Source organism: Maniola hyperantus, chromosome 19, assembly GCF_902806685.2.
Source record: "Maniola hyperantus chromosome 19, iAphHyp1.2, whole genome shotgun sequence".
In the NCBI taxonomy this organism is placed as follows: Eukaryota; Metazoa; Arthropoda; class Insecta; order Lepidoptera; family Nymphalidae; genus Maniola; species Maniola hyperantus.
In genome coordinates, this window is record NC_048554.1 from 12,934,371 (window position 1) to 12,958,149 (window position 23,779).

At 41.3% G+C, this 23,779-nt stretch overlaps 2 protein-coding genes and 1 long non-coding RNA gene across 11 annotated transcripts in view; 1 reads left to right on the forward strand and 2 right to left on the reverse strand.

Moving 5' to 3' along the window:
• Positions 1 to 12,733, reverse strand: part of LOC117990993 (trichohyalin-like) — a 13,567-nt gene extending 834 nt beyond the window's left edge. Inside the window, exons 1-11 of one of the 3 annotated variants that reach the window (XM_069505080.1) lie at positions 12,573 to 12,733; positions 11,626 to 11,801; positions 10,464 to 10,667; positions 5,449 to 5,569; positions 4,448 to 4,618; positions 3,904 to 4,025; positions 3,336 to 3,479; positions 2,885 to 2,984; positions 1,744 to 1,920; positions 1,138 to 1,326; positions 236 to 335 (exon numbers count right to left, since the gene is read on the reverse strand). In XM_069505080.1, coding sequence (XP_069361181.1) covers positions 236 to 335; positions 1,138 to 1,326; positions 1,744 to 1,920; positions 2,885 to 2,984; positions 3,336 to 3,479; positions 3,904 to 4,025; positions 4,448 to 4,618; positions 5,449 to 5,569; positions 10,464 to 10,667; positions 11,626 to 11,801; positions 12,573 to 12,728 — 1,660 coding nt within the window. In that variant the 5' untranslated portion in view covers positions 12,729 to 12,733. Of the gene's footprint in view, positions 1 to 235; positions 336 to 1,137; positions 1,327 to 1,743; positions 1,921 to 2,884; positions 2,985 to 3,335; positions 3,480 to 3,903; positions 4,026 to 4,447; positions 4,619 to 5,448; positions 5,570 to 10,463; positions 10,668 to 11,434; positions 11,548 to 11,625; positions 11,802 to 12,572 lie in introns of those variants that run through there. The other 2 variants (XM_069505078.1, XM_069505079.1) reach the window with 2 other exon arrangements.
• LOC138403671 (uncharacterized) overlaps positions 1 to 23,779 on the reverse strand; it is a 331,305-nt gene that overhangs the window by 147,834 nt on the left and 159,692 nt on the right. The gene's annotated exons all lie outside the window — the stretch shown is intronic.
• Positions 13,987 to 23,779, forward strand: part of Sec31 (secretory 31) — a 36,361-nt gene continuing 26,568 nt past the window's right edge. For 5 of the 7 annotated variants that reach the window (XM_034978495.2, XM_069505052.1, XM_069505049.1 and 2 more), the window contains exons 1-9: positions 13,987 to 14,064; positions 14,255 to 14,484; positions 15,563 to 15,699; positions 17,652 to 17,821; positions 18,943 to 19,025; positions 19,527 to 19,643; positions 20,204 to 20,348; positions 21,399 to 21,551; positions 22,801 to 22,959. In XM_034978495.2, coding sequence (XP_034834386.1) covers positions 14,282 to 14,484; positions 15,563 to 15,699; positions 17,652 to 17,821; positions 18,943 to 19,025; positions 19,527 to 19,643; positions 20,204 to 20,348; positions 21,399 to 21,551; positions 22,801 to 22,959 — 1,167 coding nt within the window. In that variant the 5' untranslated portion in view covers positions 13,987 to 14,064; positions 14,255 to 14,281. Of the gene's footprint in view, positions 14,065 to 14,243; positions 14,485 to 15,562; positions 15,700 to 17,651; positions 17,822 to 18,412; positions 18,497 to 18,942; positions 19,026 to 19,526; positions 19,644 to 20,203; positions 20,349 to 21,398; positions 21,552 to 22,800; positions 22,960 to 23,779 lie in introns of those variants that run through there. The other 2 variants (XM_069505050.1, XM_069505053.1) reach the window with 2 other exon arrangements.

Consider the following 23,779-nt stretch of genomic DNA (forward strand, 5'->3'; position numbering starts at 1 on the left):
TTTAAACAAAAGTTTTTTTATTTCTTTTATGCAGATACAAGTTACGTTGTAAGTATACGTTGAGTCTGTTCTAGAAGACTTGTGTAGGTGGTGTGTATTGCTCGCTTTTCCCCCTTTAGTAGTAGGAGGGCGAGCGGTGCATTGTACCATACAGATTTATCTGTTTCGGCGGATTATAGCGAATTAAGCTTTAGGTTCCTTCGTAGGTTTCAATTTTGGTATTATAAGTACCTACCTACCTTAGCATTCCGTCTCTGCAAGCCGTTGGCAGGCCCCGCCCTCTTGTAGTCCCCGGGCTCCTTGTTGGCAGCCGCGGGGGGCTTGGAGGGGCCCGGCTGAAGCACATCGAATATTGAAGCAAAACTTTTTTTGGCGCGACTTAAAAGTCCGCGACAGGTTGTGATGGCAATCAGGGAGGCAACACCCCGCACAGCCCACGCGCTTACTCCGTGTGGGTGAGTGCGGGTGTGCGGGGCGTCCCCCTGCCTCATACCCCGTTTGCCATCTCAACTTGTCGCGTAGGTACTATACCCACATTTTTTTCGAATGGTAGTAATGCGAACGTTACTTTTCCGTTCGTATTAGTAATAGCTGCCAAACAGAACAGCTGCTTCTAGGCCACCATCTTATACCCATACGCACTAATATTTTTTCAGATTTTAAAGGGGAAAAGTTGGTAAGTAACTATAAGTACATTTTAAATCCTTATATTTGCTTTTGAGACTCGTAACACAGGTTATCTTATACATAAACTTAGGAATCACAATTTTTGTCTAGTTTTAGGGTGACTGTCTACTGAAGCGCAGCGGAGCGGAGTGTTGAGCAGACCAATCAGATTGTCGGTAAATAACGTGATAATTTTATTCCGTCATCTGACAAAGCTCTGATTGGTCAACTATACACATCTCCGCTCCGCTTCGCTTCAGTGGACAGGCACCCTTAAGGAGTTTTCAAATTGTAAATTTTTTCGGGTTTTCTTCATTAATTATAAATGTGAAAGAAATGTGTCCTTCTGTCCGTTACCCTTTTACGGCTCAACTGAACCGATCTTTATGAAATTTGGCACAGATAATGTACGTAGCATATTTTTATCATCAATGAGTTTCCATGCGAATTCTAGATTGACTATGAACTCACCACAGGCTCCTGCAGCCCGTCTCGTTTCTCGTCCTCCATTTGTTTGTCGACTGATATTTCTGGTGGCGCGGGGTACACATAGTCAGGGTCAGGCTGCGTCAGATCTCGCGGCACGTATCGCTTGAAGTGTTCCTGCACTGATGACGGCAGGTCCGGCATGGGGTACAGGCGGTATAACTTGCAGTAACGCTGAAATAGAACGGAACAAATAAAATCCGACTCAAAGGACCGAAAAAGGAGACAGGAAAAATACAACATTCACGAATATAATCCGGCTCGAACGACCAAAAAAGAGACGGGGGGGGGGGAAGAAAATCTTAACGAATAACATCCCCTCGGAGCATTAAAAGCCCGTCGAAGGATCGAAAAAGAGACGGAAAAAAGACAAAATCACTTCGGAGCATCAAAAAAGAATAGCTGTGGGAAAATCCTGTTCCAAGGACAAAATGTAGACGCAAAGATACAATATTAAAGAATGAAAACCGTTTCCAAAGCTTAAAAAATACGAGGAAAAAGAAGAATATTAACGAATAAAAATTGAAACCCGACTCGAAGGACCAAAAAATTTGACAGGCTCATGCCTACAAAACAATTCTATGAACTCACATCAAGCGTCTGCCGCAGTGCATAGTCGGGTCGGCCTTTCTGGCGGGCCTCCTGCAGCAGCATGGCGCCGTGCGTCAGCAGCTTGTTGTCGGCGTCGCGCAGCTTCTTCTCCGCCAGCTCGCCGTAGAATCGGCGCGTCTCCGCGCGCTCCGCAGCCTCGCGCTCCTCACGCTCGCGCTGGCATTAATATTTTGTATGGAAAATTTTGAACCAGTGATAGATGCATTTGACGATTCAAAAGTACTTGTAATAGTTTAATTGGGGGAAAAAAAATCTGTCAAGTGTGAGTCGCGGTCTCGCACACGAAGGGTTCCGTACCATCGTGCAAGAACTTTTGAAAGAACCCTAAAAAATATAGCGTCATCTAACGACGAGATACAAAACTACGTCGTAAGCTTGTAATTAAAGACATCTAGCGGCGAGAGTTGAAACTTTTGTAACTCGAACCTTTCTCTTCTTCGATTAGCAACAGCTACTTGTCAATAGATGGCGCTTTAAAATATTTTACTTACGTTTCAAAATTATTATTATTTTCAAATTTTTATTATTTGTTGTTATAGCTGCTATAGAAATACGCATTCTGTGAAAATTTTAACTCTCTAACAATTACGGTTAATGAGATGCAGCCTGCTGACAGACACGGACGGACGGAAAGACAGACAGCGGAGGCTTAGTAATAGGGTCGCGTTAGTACCCTTTGGGTACGAAAAAAACATTTAAAAAAAAAAATTGTACCTACACTATTACTCATTCCATAAGCTGAAGATTGAAATTTGACCTTGAAATGCAGGTTTTCTTCAAACGCTAGCCGTGTGCCCGGTGGGATTTTCATCATCCCCTATTTGACCCCCTTAGATTCGATGAATATGAGCAGCGAATCGAAGCAAAGGTCTTAAAATTTACACATTCCAAAAAATTCGCATAATGCTCACCCACGTTCATTCATACAAGGATGCAAAATCTCAATTTTAGGTATTCTAGACTCTCGGAAAGCTATAGCATTGTCTGACACTCAGTTGTTAGAGTTTTAAGTAAAATATTATAAAACAAGTAAAAGTGGCCTGATAATACCACCCTGCAAAACACTCATCAACACATAATAAAATGCTTTACCTAAATAAAACTTTTCTAATTTCCTTACCCACTGTTTGATGATGTCCTCTCTGTACTCAAGTATCTTGCGCTTTTTCTCTTCTCGCATTCTTTTTTCGAACTCTTCATATAGCTCGTCGTTTTTGAACCTGTTTCGACAATTTTACATCAAAACTTTCATTGACCTATTTTATCTTCGGACATATTAATTGTTCTATAGTGTTACTGGAAATCTATCAAATGTTGTCGAAAAGTGTAGCAAACTTGTCCTAAAGTGTTCTTATTTGAACTACCGACTGCTTTTTGCTCTGTCGTCCTCGCCTGTTTCATAACTTTACACTGGTTCATGATATTCATATCAAGCAAGCCTTATTCATCCCTTCAGAAACTGCTTGCTGCTCAATCTGCTCCAATTTATTCTACAGTCGTACACAGGCCTTGTACTGCTCCTATTTGAACTATTCCTAACTACTGCTTTTTGAGCAGTTATCTCACCTTACCTGTTCATTATCTCCCACTGGTGCATGACATTAAGTTCATGCAGTCGTTGTTTCTCCTGCTGCAGAAACTGCTTCCGTGTCTCAATGCGCTCCTGCTTGGACTTTTCCTTTTTGCGAAGCTCCGCCTGGCGACGAGCTTCCGTCCTGAACCAGGGCACCAATAGAATTCATAAATTAGCCTATACTTCAATAGAATCTAGGAGAACATAGAGGCCATGGATTTACAAAGTTGCCAAAAGCCGCCAACCTTCTAATAAATTGAAGAAATCAACTCCAAAAAAACATTGGAAAAAGGTGTCATATCATAGGCTTTTTGGAGTTCGGCCCCCCAATTGTGTAAGAAAAACGTATTCATCGTTATCGTAATCGTCAACAAATATTTCTCTTTGATTGGCTGTGAAAAAATGTAAACAGCGAATCAACCAATAAAAGGGCAGAATTTTTTGACGATAACGATAACCATGAATACGTTTTTCATACACAATCGCGGGGCTGATTACGAAGTTATTAGCCATAATAAACTTTAAAATGGCAATAACACGTCTTGTGGATAGAAAAGATAATTTACACAGCTTCCTTCTCCTTAAGAGCCTTCTCCAGTATCTGTTGTTCCTTGGCATCACGCTCCGCGTCCCCAGATTCTAGCCTTTGACTTATCTTTTCAAGAACTTCTTGCTTCTCTTTTTGTATCTGGAAAATTACACAACACTTTATTGATCTGATTGTACTTAATATTGATCTATTTATGCAGGTTAGGTGTTTCATATCCACGTCTAATCTTTTAAATGCGGAACGTGTGGCCTTCTTCTGACAACACATGTCAATCGATTGCTATTGTTAAGCAACGTTGACCCAGTTGGTAACTGGATGTGAATGGGTGACAGACTTTAGGTCTCCTCCGTGCCCGAAGCAAAAAGCCGAAATAGCACGTTAATAATAACTGCAAAACCTAAGAAACGAAATCTCGTTCTAACTTGTGAATTGTATGCTCCTATGCGTCATGTGATTAATGGAAAGGAGTCATGACCTTCAGCAATGAAGAATACGACTATGAAGAAAGAAGAATTCTTTTAAATATTGGTATTTCTTTGCTATTAAGTAAGCTTTATTACCTGTTTCTCAGTGTCCCGTCTTCTGCGTTCGATCCTTGCCCGCGACCGCTGCAGAACCTCGATGAGGCGGTCGTCCATCTTGTCTCTCGCCTCTTGCTCTCGGCGTCGTTGGTCCGCTTCTTGCTTCGCTCGTTGCATATCAGCCAGGATGTGCTCTTTCTCATTCTTACTCTAGAATCGTTAAATAGAACATAACATATCACCTGCATATTTGCAACCTGCTTGCCATAAAAGCCTTCTCGCTCTTAGGGGAGATATTGAACTTCTATGCACTGTGCTGCCGAAGCATGGACTCCCGTGCTAGATATAATAGGTACAGTAGCCGGCAGGAATCGACCTTCAGAAAGACATTGCGGCTTTTTAGAGCGTTGTCTCTGTCGCTCATACCTATTTATGACGTTTTGTCGGTCTCAACGTGTTGGAGAGCTATCGAAGGACCTTTAATAATTATCAAAAATTAGGAAAAAGGGTGTTCAGTTGCTCAGAGTTTCCCAAAATCTACAACTTACAAAACTACCACTTACCGCTTGATTTGGAACGTCCAAAAATCACCAGCACACAAAGGGATGGGCACGGCACAGCACAATTGTCCACCGGTGGTGTAAAACGTGGGATTCGAATGTTTTTGTAGTTGTATATTTTACGCACGGCGTGGGAAGAACTCTGTATGTCTGTACGACCGTGACGCACGGTGACTTGCAACGGACAGTTAATGCATCACTTATGACGTGTGATGCGAATATATCAGTGCTATCCACCAATCAGGATAGTCCGGTGTACGGCGCGAGAGTGGCTTGTATTGCTAGCTGAAAATCCTGAAAAACAACTGGCTTTACTGAACACAACGATCGAGACAGTGCTCTACAAATCTGCTATCTCCTTCTAAAGGTCGATGTACATTACTTTCGACCGCGTACTGTAAGTAGGTATTCTATTAGCTGATGAATCTCTAAGTAAATAGACCGTACTTACTATTTGCTAAGATTTAGCACTTGACTTACGTATTCCAGTTCGAATTCTCGGAGAGATTCCATCTGCTCCTGCGCCTTGATGTTGTCGACCATTTGCTGCTTTAGCTCCGTCTCATACTCCTTACGATTGCGTTCTGATACTTCGTGTGCCCTAAATATTCAACATTATTACTTACGGTTATAAATTGATATTCTTTTTCTTCTTTCTATTTTTTCTTTTTTTATAAAAGAATATTAAATGACTAATATTATATTGGAGGTAGGTACCTACAAAGTGAAGACTATCGTTGGACTCGAGGACTCAACTCCTCATCCCTGATGCTGTAAGGAATTACAATCTCAAATCGTGGTGATGCCACGGGATTTTTAAAGAATCGTGCGTTTGAATGATTTTACGAAATTTGGTACTGAGATATCTTGCATCTCGGGGACGGGCTATCACGGATAGGCTATTTTTTGTCCTGGAAAATCAAAAGGTCCCACGGGATTTTTAAAAACCTAAATCCACGCGGGCGAAGCCGCGGGCATCGGCTAGTATAATATTATAAATGTGAAAGTTTGGATGTTTGTTACTCCTTCACGCAAAAACTACTGGACGGATTTGGCTGAAATTTGGAATGGAGATAGATTATACCCTGGATTAACACATAGGCTACTTTTTATCCCGGAAAATCAAAGAGTTCCCGCGGGATTTTTAAAAACGTAAATCCACGCGGACGAAGTCGCGAGTATAGGCTAGTTTTGAGATGAACTTCGACCGCTTGTCCGTCGACGACAGCGACATCGTGTTCAAAAGCGATTACGTCCCCAACTCGATGAACGTGCTGAACAAGGTGAAGGAGAACCTACCTAGGGATAAATACAAAGCTCGTCACAACAAGATAACGCTACTCGAAGATTTGACTAAGGACGATCTCATCGAAGCCATCAACTCTTCGCTCACGCAACGACAGGTGGCCATCATCGCCAGCAAGCCCAGTCGCATCATGTGACACAAACAACTTATCATTATATTGATTTTAGTGCGCACGGCCACAGCCAACTAGTACCGTGTGCACTATTTAAACAAACTTTTTTCCTTATTGTTGACTGCCAATTACCTACTCAATTATATTACGATCTAGCCTAATGTATGACTAATAAGTAATTTTATTTTAACCTAAACTTATAAATTATCTTATATACCTACCTACCTACTAAGAAATTGTCCACTGCCGCATCTTAGTCTTTCTTGATTTGAGATACACTTTGTTCACGTGTTCTTTCAACACTATGTACCTACACTATCACTTAGTTATCACTATACACTAACTCAAAAGGTTTGGTCCTTTTTAGTCTTCTCACTGTCTCCGTTACGTCAAGCAGCTGGATTGCTTCAACGTTAACGTGGTGGTGAAGCCTATACTTAGTAGTGGGCTTTGGAAAATTTGGTGATAACTTTATGGACGTATTCAATTTGAAGGTCCCGATGAATATCGTCATTTCTGATGTACCAGGGTGCATTTACAATATTCCTGAGTACTTTGTTTTGGAACCGTTTGATGATTTGAATGTTACTTTTTTTGGTACAGCCCCACAGCTGTATGCCATAAGTCCAAATGGGCATCAGGACTTGTCTGTACAAAAGAATCTTGTTATGTATTGACAGCGAGGAATATCTACCAAGTAGCCAATACATCTGTTTATACTTTATATCAAGTTCTTTCCTTTTTTTCTTGACATGAGCTTTCCAGCGCAACTTCACATCAAGGTATTTAGCTGTATCCACGTAGGAGATTTTTTGGTCGTTTATGAAGACAGCGTTGTAGGTACTGTTCTGTTTTATTTGTGAAAATCTATATGAACTGACTTTGATTCATTTAGCTTTATTCTCCACAACGATTGATAGTCTGACACAGCCAGTCGATACTATAACGGGGGGCGGCTGAGGCATTTTTTTAGGTTTCCTTCCTTCGTGTTTAATTTCAGTATCAGGTTCCTGAGTCTGAATGGGAGACGTGTTCAGCTTCCTTTTTTTCTGCCTTTTACTGTAATCCATTCCGTTCCTTTAGCGAGCTCTTCGTCATCAGTACAGTAGTCAACCGGTTCAGTTGAGCTCTTTTGAGTAGAACCAATATGCTCGGAAGATGTAGTTGATTTCGATTCTGATAGGGCTTTAATTTGCCTTTGCAGCTCTAAAATCTGTTCAATCATGGTTTTTATACTGAGCTGAAGCGTTTCATTTTCCAACTTTTTTCATTTAGTGCTTTATAAATATTCACGTTCTCTTCTGAGACTTGGGTGAGTTTCGTAAATAGGACTCGTTCAGTATTCGTAGTTATAACTTTTTGTTGCTCGCCCATTGTTGCAGTATACAACTAGTATAGCTGCAATACAATATTTTGATCTCAAATTATATGTATTTCACAGTCTGAATCGCGGTAACTGGGCGCACGCGGTACGACCGGCGCGGCACGCGTGCTGCGTCAGGGTTTTTACGTTTTAGCACGATACGCGGTTGTTATTGAAAGAGATTGAACATTGACTATAAACAATAACATCATCATTACTATAAGAGACAGACTGTCGCGCAGCTCATTGTATTATCAGACCGTGCGTTTTGAACAGCTAAAATTGAACAGTTGTGCGCAGTTGTAAAAATGAAAATCAATTTAATTTGCATTGGAATTATTTGTACGATTGCTACGGCAACATCAACGGATTGTCCGTCAACGGAGATTTCATTCGTGAAAAAACAAGGCAAGTGTTATGATTACGAAAGTGGTTCCGTCAGCCACAGTACTCCCATTGTGAAAGATCCGTACAGAATAAATTATTTCACGGATAATCTATTACCTTTCTGTACAACCGTCATTTGTGGAGATGGTAGACATCATCTATTTTGTACAACATCCGGGACTAACGACGGGAATTGTATTGCTGGCAATGCCGTCGAAAACTTTGAAAGAATATACGCCGGCAGGGTGGAAAGCGTGTCTATAAAGCACAACACCTTGGCGGTTGTCCCTGAAGTTGTAAGTGTAATCATACATGAATTTACAACTGAAGATCGATCGATAAAACTATATGAGTATGGAGACCACAAAGGTGAAAGCTTAACGATGAAATCGAAAGTAGGACAATGTATTAATCTACCTATAGAGTGGCAGATGCGAGTGTCATCGTATGGAGCGAAAAATCCGGCAAGATTTTATACGGGTGAAAACTGCACTGGTCACTCAGTTGAGGCCTGTCGTGACTTTACGAAAAATAATTTTTGGGCAAAATCTAGCAATTTATGGGGACTGTTATGCTCTGTTGATCGTATGAATGACAATACTCGATCATTCAAATTTGAATAAAAATGTGTGTGTATGATAATATTTTTCTATTAAATTACATGCCGTGCAATTATTGTATGTTTTTTTAAATCTTTTATTATCAGGCTTTTACATTTATGTATATCATCATCATCATCATCATCATCATCAACCTGTGGACGTCCACTGTTGGACATAGGCCTTCCCTAAAGAGCGCCACCACACCCGGTCCTCAGCCTTCCTCATCCAGCCACTTCCCGCCAGCCTCTTTATATCGTCGGTCCATCGTGCTGGAGGGCGTCCCACACTACGCTTGCTTTATGTATATATTATATCAGCCTAATTGTATGTTTATTTCAATAAAACTTGTAACAAATTCTAATTTTTGTTGTTTGATTTGACCCATTATAGGTAAGTCTGAAATATCACATCGATAATAACACGATAGGCACCGATGTATCATGTATCGTGTTCGAGAGCGATATCTCGGCATTCAAACCACGACAAAGTTTATAGGGCACTCGCAGCGCCGCAGTAATCACAGTGTGTATTTAAATCTTAATCATCAAAATTATAAAATGGTCGTCATCTACTCGACACGCCACATTCAATAAGAACGTGGTGCATGTAAGAGCCTCAATAGCTCAACTGGTAAAGGAGTGAACTGAAAACCGAAAGGTCGACGGCTCAAACCCCGCCCGTTGCACTATTGTCGTACCTACTCCTAGCACAAGCTTGACGCTTAGTTGGAGAGGAAAGGGGAATATTAGTCATTTAACAAGGCTAATATTCTTTTTAAAAAAAATCGGCATAATTTATTAGCCTATGTTACTCCCTAGTTAATCCTCTACTTATCTGTGAAAGTCGCGTCAAAATAGGTTCAGCCGTTCCGAAGATTAGCCCGTTCAAACAGACAGATAAAAAATTTAAAAACGTGTGATTCAGTTATGGTACAGTTCAAATAACCATATGAGCTTAATATGATGTAGTTATTTAAAAATTACAGACGGACACTTCAATTTTATTTATTAGTATAGATTAGGATATTAGGATATTAGGATTATTTGGGTACCGTTATGGAACAAGTTTTAAAATTATTATTCTTATATAGAATTCAAAGTCGTGACTGACTGATTGACAGATATATCAATGCACAGCCTAGACATGAAACTTAGAGGGTGTGTTCTTTGTAAAGAGCAGATATCCACTAAGAAAGTATTTTTCGAAATTTCACCGCTAAAGGGGTTAAATGAGGCTTTGAAATTTACGTAGTCCACGCGGACGAAGTCGCGAGTATGAGTAGGCTACTGTTGACATAAACTTGTACCTACACTGAAGTAAAGAGCTTTGTTTTATTTTGTTTATTTGAAAGTAATCAACAGCGTAATTACATAGGTAATTATTATTTAAATCTAAATTTAGTTATAACAGAAGGCCACAAGAGATTACTTAAAATAGTAATGAAAACTATTTTAACAGAATAGATTTAGAATAAATGTATATACAATAATAAAATTACAACAGTGTGTGCGTGTGCTTGTGTGTGTGTGTGTGTGTGTGTGTGTGTGTGTGTGTGTGTGTGTGTGTGTGTGTGTGTGTGTGTGTGTGTGTTTTTATTTTTTATCAATCGTCGATCAGAATCAGTAATGTAAGAAGTAAGAACTCTTTGGAAAGCTGTTAACGATTTGCCCTGGGCTAAAAAAACACTTAAGACTCGTCCCATAAGATATTAAAAGACAAACTCACTGATCCAAGATCTCCGTCTGATGTTGTTTATTAACTTCGAACCGCCGCTTCCTCTTCAGATCCATCAGCGCGTGCCACTCCTTCGCGTTCTGTATGATCTGCTCTTCGTCCTGTTTCTTGTTCTCCGCCGCTTGTTTCTTCAGCTCCTTGTCGAACTTCACTTGCTCTTCTCGCTCCTTTTGGATTACTGTTTCTATGACGGCGCTATAAAATAATATTATGGTTATGCTAATTTATGGATCTTATTGCATTTCATGAAGGCCACTGACTCATGCTTGTGTTTAAGTCGTATCGGTATACGTAAGGTACACTAAATGTGTGCGTTTGACAGCGCTTGCTCGAGACTGATTGGTCCGACATGCACGCACACTTGTTGGATTTTCAAAATTCCTTTCTTAACGGATGCCTACGTCATAATAGCTATGTGCATGCCAAATTTCAGCCCGATCCGTCCAGTAGTTTGAACTATGCGTTGATCCTCCTTTTCATTTTACATATTTAGATTTAGATGTCAAAATTCTACCACCGAAAATAAAGAACTGTAAAAACCAGTGGCGTGTAGATTAGGTATAATATAGAGACATCCCATTAGGTATCTAAATTGAAATGGCTCAGTGATCATTTTTCATTATGACCTTTGTTATGGATAGACCTACTTACCTAATGCCTTACCTGGACAATAGTTACCTACATGAATAGCTGTAGAAACTGCGAAAATCCGGTAAGAAACTCGGAAGTTAATCTTTTCAAGACTGTGCGTTGGGTTTTTTCACAGGTTTTTTTGAATTTAAATCTATAAAAATGCGGTGCGGAATTAATTCCGCAGTGCACGCGCTTCTATATAATTCTATAAGTAACTAGTTCACATAGGTTTTTCGGGGAAAAACGTGGGAACAATTTGTGGAAGGCGGCTCGTATGTGATAGATGAGGATTCCTCGTTGCACTTGTTCACATTCTGTGGAGAACTCACCCCAGCAGCAGTTTGGGCGCGTCCTTGTTCTTGAAGAAGGAGTCTCTGGCGTTGTACATTAGGCGCGCTTGTTCCGCCTGCTTCTGTTTCACGTAGCGTGCGTAGAACAGCGAGTTGGCCTGTTCCGCCGCCACAAGCCTCGCGCGACGCAACTCCTCGTTGCGCTTGTTCACATTCTGTGGAGAACTCACCCCAGCAGCAGTTTGGGCGCGTCCTTGTTCTTGAAGAAGGAGTCTCTGGCGTTGTACATGAGGCGCGCTTGTTCCGCCTGCTTCTGCTTCACGTAGCGCGCGTAGAACAGCGAGTTGGCCTGTTCCGCCGCCGCGAGCCGCGCGCGACGCAACTCCTCGTTGCGCTTGTTCACATTCTGTGGGAGACGAGGAAAACGCGCTTTAGAACGCATACTTACTTATAAGTGTATTATAGACTTTTTGAGGTTGGTTAAGTCAAAAAGTTAAGTTTATTTTATTTTATTTTATTCGTTTTTTGCAATCAACAGCGATATATACAATATAATTTTACATAATAACAGACTGAAAATAAGGCCAAATAGGATTACAATTTTTTACAGATTACTTAAATAGATATCTTAAATATATAAAAGGAAAAGGTGACTGACTGACTGACTGACTGACTGACTGAATGACTGACTGACTGACTGATCTATCAACGCACAGCTCAAACTACTGGACGGATCGGGCTGAAATTTGGCATGCAGATAGCTATTATGACGTAGGCATCCGCTAAGAAAGGATTTTTGATAATTGTCAACTCCTAAGGGGGTGAAATACGGTTTTGAAATTTTGTAGTCCACGCGGACGAAGTCGCGAGCATAAACTAGTTAATTATAAATTTATAACAGTAGGTACGGTAAGTTAAGTTATTTTTCGAGATCGTGATGAAAATATGTACATTTCCAGTGTATTTCCATCGGTATGGATTTCAAAGGGGACCAGACAACAAAAGGAGTTTGGCAGAGATACGTCCATCAACTAAATAAATTGTAGACATTAGGATCGAGATCATAAATGAAGAAACAAGCACTATTTTGTTTATAGAACTTGGAGGAACTTTTGTAAAGCATGTAGATGTGCTGTGAGCATGGCATCATTGCTGCACGTCAAAAAAACAACACTACCTCCAACGAGTTGGGCCAGGACTTGGTCATCTGCTGGCTCATCTGGTTCATGTGCTGCACGGCCTCGCGCCGCCGCGCCGCCTCCGGCTCCTCGCGGTGGCCGGCCGACCAGCGCGAGAGGCGCGCCCACTCGTCCGTAGACATCGCTATCGGCATGATTGCTGGAACCTGGAACAGCTACAGACTAAGTTCTAGATAAGCAGCATTTGTTAAAGTTCCTGTAAAGTTCTGTTAACTTCACTTATACGTATTCAATATTTTCATAACAAAGTATTATTTTGTGAAGTTGGGTAGCAGGTAAGAATCCTTGCTCTAATGGGGGACTCACAGATCTTACTATTTGTTAAGTACCTACAATTCTAGCAAAGTGTATGCTTAGAAACTAACTAACTAGTGTGTTGCAAGAAGGCTTTTTCTTTACTGTAGTAGAAGTTTAGGCAAGTAACTAGGTACTCCATAATATTTGTAGCAGCTCTGCTAAGCAAGGTTTTTCTGAAAATCCATTAATGAAGCTAAGGGGGTAGTCAGCTACTGTGTAAATTAGGTACTATTATCGCTTGTTTGGTGCTAGATGTACTTACTACCCTGACTTACCTACCTACCTACATTGGAAGCCGCACAGACTACAGACCTACAAGTAGGTAAGTAGGTACTTATTTTATTTATTTATTTATTTATTCAGATACGTAACTAGCCAAGGCCGAAGCCTCCCACCGGACCAGACCAGAAATTTAGAAATTATAAAATACCAAACCCCTGCCAGGAATCGAACCCGGGACGTCCCACTATTTAGACCACAGCGCTCACCACTGCGCCAGGGAGGTCGTCGAAATTCGTCGTCGATTTGGAAAGAGTGTTTTACTATTTTACAAAAAATTCAATCGATTTAATACCTGCTTAGTAACTGGGGTCTGACTTCTGAGTATTAAATCTTAGTATCATATGATCAGGTTAAGATTTATGCATTATGATTGTAAAAGTAAAAAATAAATTCTTATCAAGTTCTTATCTTACCATAAACTTCTATTTATCCGTTATTTTCAAAATGTTTTCTTGAAGCACCTTGAGTTCTTGTCTTTTCTATAAGAACCTTTATTGATAAGTATTATATATTTTTCATATAATTCTTATTTTAATAACTAGTTTATTTACCTACTTATTTATGTAATTTGTGTATAAATCCGTGAATTTGTGTAAAATACAACTTTGCCAAACACGTAGTTTGTTTGACAAACGCATCAAACACGACCGCAGACTGTGCCGCAGACGTTCAAATGAACACGTAATATTTGACAAACATGTTTGACTGTTTACGGGGCACTTTAGATGAATACACTATATCGGTTTGGACTATTCTTGGACTATTGACACGGCTGTCACTATTGCCGAATGTCAACGTCACACAAATTTCAAACTGACCGCTGTCATAGAGTTGTCAAATTGGAAATAAATACGTCAGCCACGTTGGAAGTGCCAACTCGGTGTTTTTATGGTAAATAACTGAATTTTACGTGTAATTTCATCGTTTTTCACTCAAAAACCACAATTCACGAAATTCCTAATATATCAAAGGCTTTACATTGAATGATAAAAGTATAAGTTTTATGTGTGACGTGTTCGAAAAGCTGTGACATAATTCTGTTTGTATACTTAGTTTTATCGGTTTTAAAGTTGTGTGGTAGTTGTTTTAGTGAGTTCGGTGCTTGACAATGAAGATCAAGGAGTTAAAGCGGACGGTGAACACCAGCTGGTCGCCGGCGGGGCACTATCCTTCTATGATCGTTACCGGCTCCGCGGCACAGCAAGTGGACGCTAATTTCAGCTCTAATTCCTATTTAGAGCTCTATGCCTTAAATTTAGGTGACTCCAGCGCTGATTTAGAACTTAAATCTAGCATACAGACAAAACATAAGTAAGTACAAGTCTTTAAAATGTTAATTTTAATTATAATTTAACTGTACAAATAAATGATTACACACACCTATAATGTACACAACTGAACTAAAAAGATACAGAGAAATATTAAGGTAGAAGTGCAAAAACGTGTAATAGAACTTAGAGCTATAGATGCAAGCAGTGGCGTGCACAGGCTTTGAAGCTAGGGTATGCATTAGTTAGGTAGGAACCTGTTTACTGGCAGGTCGTAATGAAAATATGCATCGTGCTATTACAACTGGGGTAAGCACTGCATTTATGCCTCTATGACCTGCACGCTACTGGATGCAAGGTAACATTGTTCTCCTTAGTTTTCTTTAAAGATTGTAAAAACCTTCTGTGATAAATGCACAAGTGATGCGATTTGCCGTCGCTTTAGACCTGGAGTTAGGTTTCCACTCATATCATTGTCAGATTGCAGTGTGGGCCGCTTGGAGTGCACCTCATCTATTTCAGCGGGAAGCTACTTGTTTACCTTTTAAGTCTTCTTTTTCTTCCTTACCTTATCCCACACTATGTGGGGTCGGCACAACATGTCTTCTTCCACTCACTTCTGTCATTCGTCCATCCTATTATCTTTGTTTACCTTTTAAGTAAAACTAAAGTACGTAAATGCAAGGCATTGAAAGGCTTTAAATGTTGATGGCAACAATATGCAGTACTAGCTGATGCCCGCGACTTTGTACGCATGGATTTAGGTTTTTAAATATCCCGTGGGATCTCTTGGATTTCACAGGATAATAAGTAGCCCATGTCACTCTCCAGGTCTTTGACTATACCCATGCGAAAAGTCACGTCAATCCATTACTCTGTTGCGATGTGATTGAAGGAAACAGAGATCACATAAGGGTTCCTCTTTTTCTCTGGAGATACGGGACCCTAAAAAAACTGGCCAAGTGTGAGTCAGACTAGCACACTTGAGGGTTTCTTGACAGACACAACACAGACAGAAAACAAAGTGATCCTATAAGGGTTCATTTCTTGCTTCTGAGGTACAGAACCCTAAAAAGGCTTAAAGTATAGACTGGTAAATATTTAATAAGTGAACTTGTCAGGTTTCAGAAACTAGCGTGGTCTGGTGCAGGCATAATAGTGGGGGGCTGCGACGGAGGCCTGCTAGAGTTCTACAGTGCAGAGAATTTGTTGAACAAGGCCAGTGACCCCCTTATTGGGAGCACCTCTAAACATAATGGTAGGTGAACTATGAACTGCTTGGTATCTACAGTAAGAAAAAACTGGCCAAGTGTGAGTCAGACTCGTGCATTGAGGGTTCCATACTACAATCGTATTTCATCAACATTTTGTACGACAAATCAAGAACTATGCCTAAAAATAAATAAAAATCTGTTTTATAATCTACAAGGAAAGCCCTTTCATATGATACCCCACTTGGTATAGTAATCTTACTTTGAAAGTTGAAAATAGCAATATTTGTTCATGAACACATTTTAATTTTTTTCTTGTGATGTGACCACAAATTCTCGGTTTTCAGATTATTCCCCTCGTGTCTGCTACAAGACCTACCTTCCTGCCAAATTTCATGATTCTAGGTCAACGGGAAGTACCCTATAGGTTTTTTGACAGACAGACAACAAAGTGATCCTATAGGGTTTCCTTTTTCGTTTTGAGGTACACAACCCTAAACAAGAAGAAATAGTTTTATTACACAAACTTGTCACAGACAAACAGTTATAATGCTAATGTAGTAAATAATGTTTGTCTTTAGGTGATGCCCACGACTTCGTCCGCGTAAGTTTCGGTTATTAAAAATCCTGTTGGAACTGTTCAATTTTGCGGGATAAAAAATAGCTTAAGTCCTTCCCCAAGATACAAGCTGTCTCTGTACCAAATTTCGTCAAAATCGGTTAAACAAACGGGCTGTGAAAAGCTAGCAGACAGACGGACAGACACACTTTCGCATTTATAATATTAAGTATAGATAAATCTGATCAGAAATAATTTAAAAGCTTGTGCTCAGTAGCAAATATTCAATGTTTTAAACAAACTTACAATGATACTGGTTCTGAGCACAACTAAATTTTAGAGCATTCGCATCCTCTTCTTACTAATATAATATGAAAAGGACAGACACCAGCTGCCAGCTGCGAGCGTGTCGTTTTAATTTGTAGTGTGCACTAAAATTTAGAGTCTTTAAATATAAAATTCATGTTCTGTACTTTTTTAGCAATATTAAAAAGAAAAAAATGCAGATACATACTCTAAATTTAGTCCAGCGAAAAACAACAGAATCAGCGCCAATGTGGTTTTAAATTACTATTTTCTTTGTCAGCATGTTTATCTGCACAGTTGCCATACTGAATGTTTTATGACTATAGACTAGCTCACTAGTCACTACTGTTCAATGATAAGCATTGTTAATTCGTTATCATTCAATGCCAATGAAAAATGTGCCTTATCAGTAGTAAACTCAGTAGGTTATTCAGAATTTAAAATTCGTAATCATCATCATCATCAACCCATAGACGTCCACTGCTGGACATAGGTCTCTTGTAGGGACTTCTATACGGTCTTGCGCCGCCTGAATCCAGCGGCTCCCTGCGACTTGTCTGATGTCGTCCGTCCATCCTAGTGGGGGTCTTCCAACACTGCGTCTTCCGCTGCGAGGTCACCATTCCAACACCTTGGGACCCCAATGTCTATCGGTTTTACGAACTATGTGCCCTGCCCATTGCCACTTCGCCTTCGCAACCCATTGAGCTGTCGGTTACTCTAGTTCTACGGATCTCCTCATTTCTAATTTAATCACATAGAGAAACTCCAAGCATAGCTCTCTCCATCGCCCGCTGAGTGACTCTGAGCTTTCTTATGAGGTCCATAGGCAAATTCGTAATAACTAAGTATATTTTTTATAGTTATTAGTAAGCTCAGTGGAACTTTCTCTGATAAAAATGTTTTATTGACCCCTTTCACCTTGCAAGCAGTCTAAGATTTGATTCTAGTTTTCAGCAAAATTATGAATAAGCTTAGGTTTAGTAAGTAAGAAGTTACAGCCAAAATCTAAATTTATGTTTAAATACAGTAACCTGTTTAAATACAGTGCCATATGGGAACTATTAATAGAAAATCCATAGTCATACTAATTTTTTAGATGTGAGAATCCATCTGTTATATTTCCTCCAACAGGCAATGTGTCAGCCCTTGATATCAATCCTTATCAGAAGAACCTCTTGGCGTCTGGCGCGTCAGACAGTGAGATCTTCATCTGGGACCTCAACAACACGAGCCAGCCCATGGCGCCCGGCAACAGGAGCCAGCCCTACGACCATGTGCAGGGCTTGGCCTGGAACCAACAGGTTTGAGCTCATACAGGTCTTACTGACGACCCTAGCCGGAAGACTCCTGGCCTCTGGCGCGTCAGACAGTGAGATCTTCGTCTGGGACCTCAACAACACGAGCCAGCACATGGCGCCCGTCAACAGGAGCCAGCCCTACGTCCATGTGCAGGGCTTGACCTGGAACCAGCAGGTATGAGCTCATACAGGTCTTACTGACAACCCTAGCTGGAAGACTCCTGGCGTCTGGCGCATCAGTCAGTGAGATCTTCATCTGGGACCTCAACAACACGAGCCAGCCCATGGCGCCCGGCAACAGGAGCCAGCCCTACGACCATGTGCAGGGCTTGGCCTGGAACCAGCAGGTTTGAGCTCAAACAGGTCTTACTGACAACCCTAGCTGGAAGACTCCTGGCCTCTGGCGCATCAGTCAGTGAGATCTTCATCTGGGATCTCAACAACACGAGCCAGCCCATGGCGCCCGGCAACAGGAGCCAGCCCTACGACCATGTGCAGGGCTTGGCCTGGAACCAGCAGGTTTGAGCTCATACAGGTCTTACTGACATCCCTAGCTGGAAGACTCCTGGCCTCTGGCGCGTCAGACAGTGAGACCTCAACAACACGAGCCAGCCCATGGCGCCCGGCAACAGGAGCCAGCCCTACGACCATGTGCAGGGCTTGGCCTGGAATCAACAGGTTTGAGCTCATACAGGTCTTACTGACAACCCTAGCCGCAAGACTCCTGGCCTCTGGCGCGTCAGACAGTGAGATCTTCATCTGGGACCTCAACAACACAAGCCAGCCCATGGCGCCCGGCAACAGAAGCCAGCCCTACGACCATGTGCAGGGCTTGACCTGGAACCAGCAGGTTTGAGCTCATACAGGTCTTACTGACAACCCTAGCTGGAAGACTCCTGGCCTCTGGCGCATCAGTCAGTGAGATCGTCATCTGAGACCTCAACAACACGAGCCAGCTGATTTTGATTCTATCCAACTATGCATACATCTTGAGCTGCTAAGAATTGAATAATTTGTCAGTGGTTGAAATAGAGTTGGTACCAATTTTAAAATCCAGTTCTTAACGATCATCATTGCTTAGTCAAACCAGCTTAATTTACAGCGCTACTTTTTTATCATTTCAGGTACAGCACATATTGGGCTCCACATTTGCCACAAGGTGTCTGGTTTGGGACTTAAGGAAAAATGAACCCATCATGAAATTAAGGTGAGTTTAGATATTTTTCAGCCTAGTATTTTGATAATTTTTAAGATCGCCAGACTTGAGGACTTGACTTATTTGGAGATTCTTCAAATGAGATCAATCTTGAGAAAATTTTGTCCAGACTATAGATATAGGTATTCTTTGCTCTGTCAACTGTGTGTCTAAATTAAACTTATTGTAAATGGAAAATCATGTTCACTGGAATCGTCTGACATTATCACAAACACGTGTGTGCCACCACGGAGCCTCTGGTACCTACTGGCCCGCTCCGCAATGCTCGCTGCCAGTGGAACCACACAAACTCGTTCATCTTACCCATTTCATTTTCCGCCTAGCTCGTTCGTTCCGCTTAGTCCGCTGGCAATGGAAGGCAAAAATCAGTTTTGGGTGAAACTCTTAGTGGAAGGCAAAGGCTCTGTTCCGCTCGGGGCTCCGCTCCGCTCATTACCCTTTCGCAGTGGAAGGCGGGTATAAAGGTTAACTCAACGAAAACGTGGTTTGCAGTGACTCACAGTTCCGCACGCGCTGGCGCTCCTTAGCGTGGCACCCCGCGGTGGCCACGCAGCTCTGCATCGCCTCCGAAGACGACCAGGCGCCCGTCATACAGTTGTGGGATTTGAGGTACGTGTTATATGTTACTAGCTGATGCCCGTGACAACGTCCGCGTGGATTTAAGTTTTTGAAAAGCCCCTTGGGAACTCTTTGATTTTCCGGGATAAAAAGTAGCCTATGTCCTTCCCCGGGATGCAAGCTATATCTGTACCAAATTTCGTCAAAATCGGTAGTTCATTTTCGTATTTATTTTAGATTAAACAGTATTTTAATAGTAAATGGTTCGTTACTTTGCAAAAACAGTCTTTAGGCACTTATTTAGCATTGAAAAAAATACTATTATTAAAAAAACTAGTGTTGATGGCGAAATAAAAAAAATAATATGCAGTTCAAACTCGTTTCTTGTAACAGACTCATCTAGCGACTATTGTTATATTCAGAAACGCATGGACAGTTAAACGACGTTTATCCTATATATAACTTTATCGAATCAATAGCTAATGAGAACATAACCGGCGAGTTCAGAAACCGGGCATTAATGATGTCCATTTTAAAATTGCCCTGTTTTTTTAAAGAAAGAATATCAAAGGAATTAAATATGAAATGTAGCGTTTTTCTAACGTTTTCAGGTTAGCAGCATCTCCCCTGGTGACACTGGAAGGTCACGAGAAGGGCGCCCTCTCGTTGTCCTGGAGTGGCCACGATCACGACTTGCTGCTGTCGGGGGGAAAGGACGGAAGGATACTTGCTTGGAACCCCAACAATACTAAACCGGTACGTTATGTACTGATCTACTTTACACTATTTTCTATTACAGTCAATTTTGTGACAAACGAATTAGTTTCTTTTTCTTCGTTCTGGGCTGGTTTCCGCACTGAAACGTTTCCGTCTGTTGTCCATTGCCCCTCCCCGCTGAAGTCTTCACTCCAGCCATCCATGCTCGCTCCAGAAGCCGAGTAGACCGCCCAGGTTGCCGAGGGCTTCGTGGAGTGAGGTTGGGGAACCCAAATGGCGTTCGCGTTCTGCTACGCCCGTGCACTCTAGGACCACGTGCGTCGGTGTTTCGTCGACCTCCATGCAGGCCCTGCACAGAGTACTGTCGGTGACACCTATAACGAAAGGTGTTTGTTTAGTGGGCTATGCCCTGTTGAGTCCCACCACCTTCCTAAGCTTACCTCTGTCCAGGCGGAGCAGTTTGTTAGTTTTCGCTTGTCTATATTAGGGAAAGCCTCTTTGGCTTGCCTGCTGTCAGTTGTGTTTACCCATAGTTTGGAATGTTCTTGTTTTTTTATTTAGAAGTTAGAACGAAGTTTTTAGGGTTCCATAACTCAAAAGTAAAAAAGAAACCCTTATAGGATCACTTTGTTGTCTGTCTCTCTGTCAAGAAACCTATAGGGTACTTCCCGTTGACCTGGAATCATGAAATTTGGCCGGTAGGTAGGTCTTATAGCACATGTAAAGGGAAAAATCCGAAAACCGTGAATTTGTGGTTAAATCACAAAAAAAATTAAAACGTGTTGATGAAGATATAATTAGTATTTTCAACTTTCAAAGTGAGATTAATATACTAAGTGGGGTATCAATATGAAAGGGCTTCACCTGTAGATTTTAAAACAAATTTTTATTTATTTTTATGCATTGTTGTTTTTGATTTATCGTGCAAAATGTCGAAAATATTACTGTAGTACGGAACCCTTGGTGAGCGAGTACTGACTCGTATTTGGCCGGTTTTTTTTATTAAGCGTGATTGTCGTCAAGCGCAAGCCTATCACGCAGTAAAAAAGAAGTTTGTCAAATCTGTACGTATAATTTACCTCATTCCAGGGCGGCGAACTGGTGGTGGAAGTGAGCCGCCAGTCCGCGTGGGTGTTCGACGTCAGCTGGAGTCCGCGCGAGCCCGGCCTGCTGTCCGCGGCCGCCTTCGACCAGTCGCTGGCCGTGCACACCCTCCTGCACACCGGCACACAGCATAACATGGTAAGCCACCTTGAATCACGTTGAAACAATGAGACCGATTCTCTTGTACACAATAACTCTCTACTAACTCTAAACTAAACTAAATTAACAGGTCTAAATCTAGTGCTATCCTTTTCCGCAAGCAACATTATGACAGGGATAGCTATAGATTTAGACGTGCCATTTTAGTTTAGTTTAGAGATTTTAGTCGTAATGTCTGATGAGCCTTATACATTTTGCCTTTGTAAAAAACATAAAATTAAGTACGAGTTAAGTAAGTTAGGCAAGCGCATTCCAACCTAGATCTCATTATTGCCTTTTCAAGCGTGATTGTCAAGCCAATAACGCAGTAAAAAAATTACACGCACAATGGCCCTGATTCTCTAGTCTCTCTCTAAACTAAATTTAGAGTATCTGCATCCTTTTCTTTTTACTAATGCTAAAAAAGGAACGGAACATGACTTTCACATTTAAAGACTCTAAATTTTAGTGCACAATACAAATTTAAACAGTAGGTTCGCGAGTGCGCGCCAAAATCACGAGTTTTACCATCTAAAAATTAAATTTAGAACTGTCAAACTGTGTCTGTCCTTTTCATATTACATTAGTAAGAAGAGCATGCGAATACTCTAAAATTAGGTTGTGCTCAGAATTAGCCCCATTCTCTAAACTAAACTAAATTAACAGGTCTAAATCTAGTGCTATCCTTTTCCGAAAGCAACATTATGACAGGGATAGCTATAGATTTAGACGTGCCATTTTAGTTTAGTTTAGAGATTTTAGTCGTAATGTCTGATGAGCCTTATACATTTTGCCTTTGTAAAAAACATAAAATTAAGTACGAGTTAAGTAAGTTATACATATTCTAGGCAAGCGCATTCCAACCTAGATCTCATTATTGCCTTTTCAAGCGTGATTGTCAAGCCAATAACGCAGTAAAAAAATTACACGCACAGTGGCCCTGATTCTCTAGTCTCTCTCTAAACTAAATTTAGAGTATCTGCATCCTTTTCTTTTTACTAATGCTAAAAAAGGAACAGAACATGACTTTCACATTTAAAGACTCTAAATTTTAGTGCACAATACAAATTTAAACAGTAGGTTCGCGAGTGCGTGCTAAAATCACGGGTTTTACCATCTAAAAATTAAATTTAAAACTGTCAAACTGTGTCTGTCCTTTTCATATTACATTAGTAAGAAGAGCATGCGAATACTGTAAAATTAGGTTGTGCTCAGAATTAGCCCCAATGTTCTACATGTTTCGTTGCAGAGTGCAAGCAGTCAAAGCAACATAATGGAGTCATTTGGCGGCGCGGACTCATTCGCCGCCTTGCCTGTCGTGCAGCAGAGCGCGCCCGTGCAGACGACGGCCGCGCAGCCGACGCGCGCGCCCAAGTGGCTCAAACGACCCACTGGCGCCAAGTTTGCTGTGAGTTATTCTTTATTTCCTATTTTTAGGGTTCCGTATCTCCAAAGATGACCTGAAGAAGGTGGTGGGGAGCGGACAGATGAGGAAGGCGGAGGACCGTGTTTGGTGGCGCGCTCTTGGAAAGGCCTGTGTCCAGCAGTGGACGCAAACAGGCTGATGGATTGGATTGGATTTCCAAAGAAAAAAAAATGAACCCTTACACTTCGTTGTCTGTCTGTCGGCTGTGTCTGTCTAGACCCGTTAAGGTAATCAAAACCTATAGGGTACTTCCCGTTGACTAACGGCGGTTACGCGCTCATCCGATCCGAGTCCGTGAAAATACGTACGTTACGTTTATGACATATGACGTAGATATTTTTATATCCGTATTTTCACGGATGAAAGATCAGTCAGTCACTTTATCATTTGATATCAGCAGCGGGGTCTTCTCCGTTTGACTTATGCCAAGACCATCTTGGCATAGGTCAAACGGGCCTCGAGTGGCCTCCTTGCCCGGGTGTATTGTAGTACCGCAATTGATAACAGATGGCGCTGTATGTCGTTAAATCGTGCAACTACTCGTCGTGTCACAGATGGTAAATTAACAGAGGAGCCCTAGTCACTAAATCCTTTCTTAGTTTGAAAACTTAGCTGTGCAAAATCTCAAGTTTTCCATTTTTTGGATCTCATGCGTACATTTTTGTACTGCTGAGTGTATACTGACTTCATCCATTGACCCATTCTTAGTTATAACTTATACGGTTATACTTAATGTGGACTAGCTTATGCTCGCGACTTCGTCCGCGTGGAGTACACGAATTTCGAACCCCAGCCCCTATTT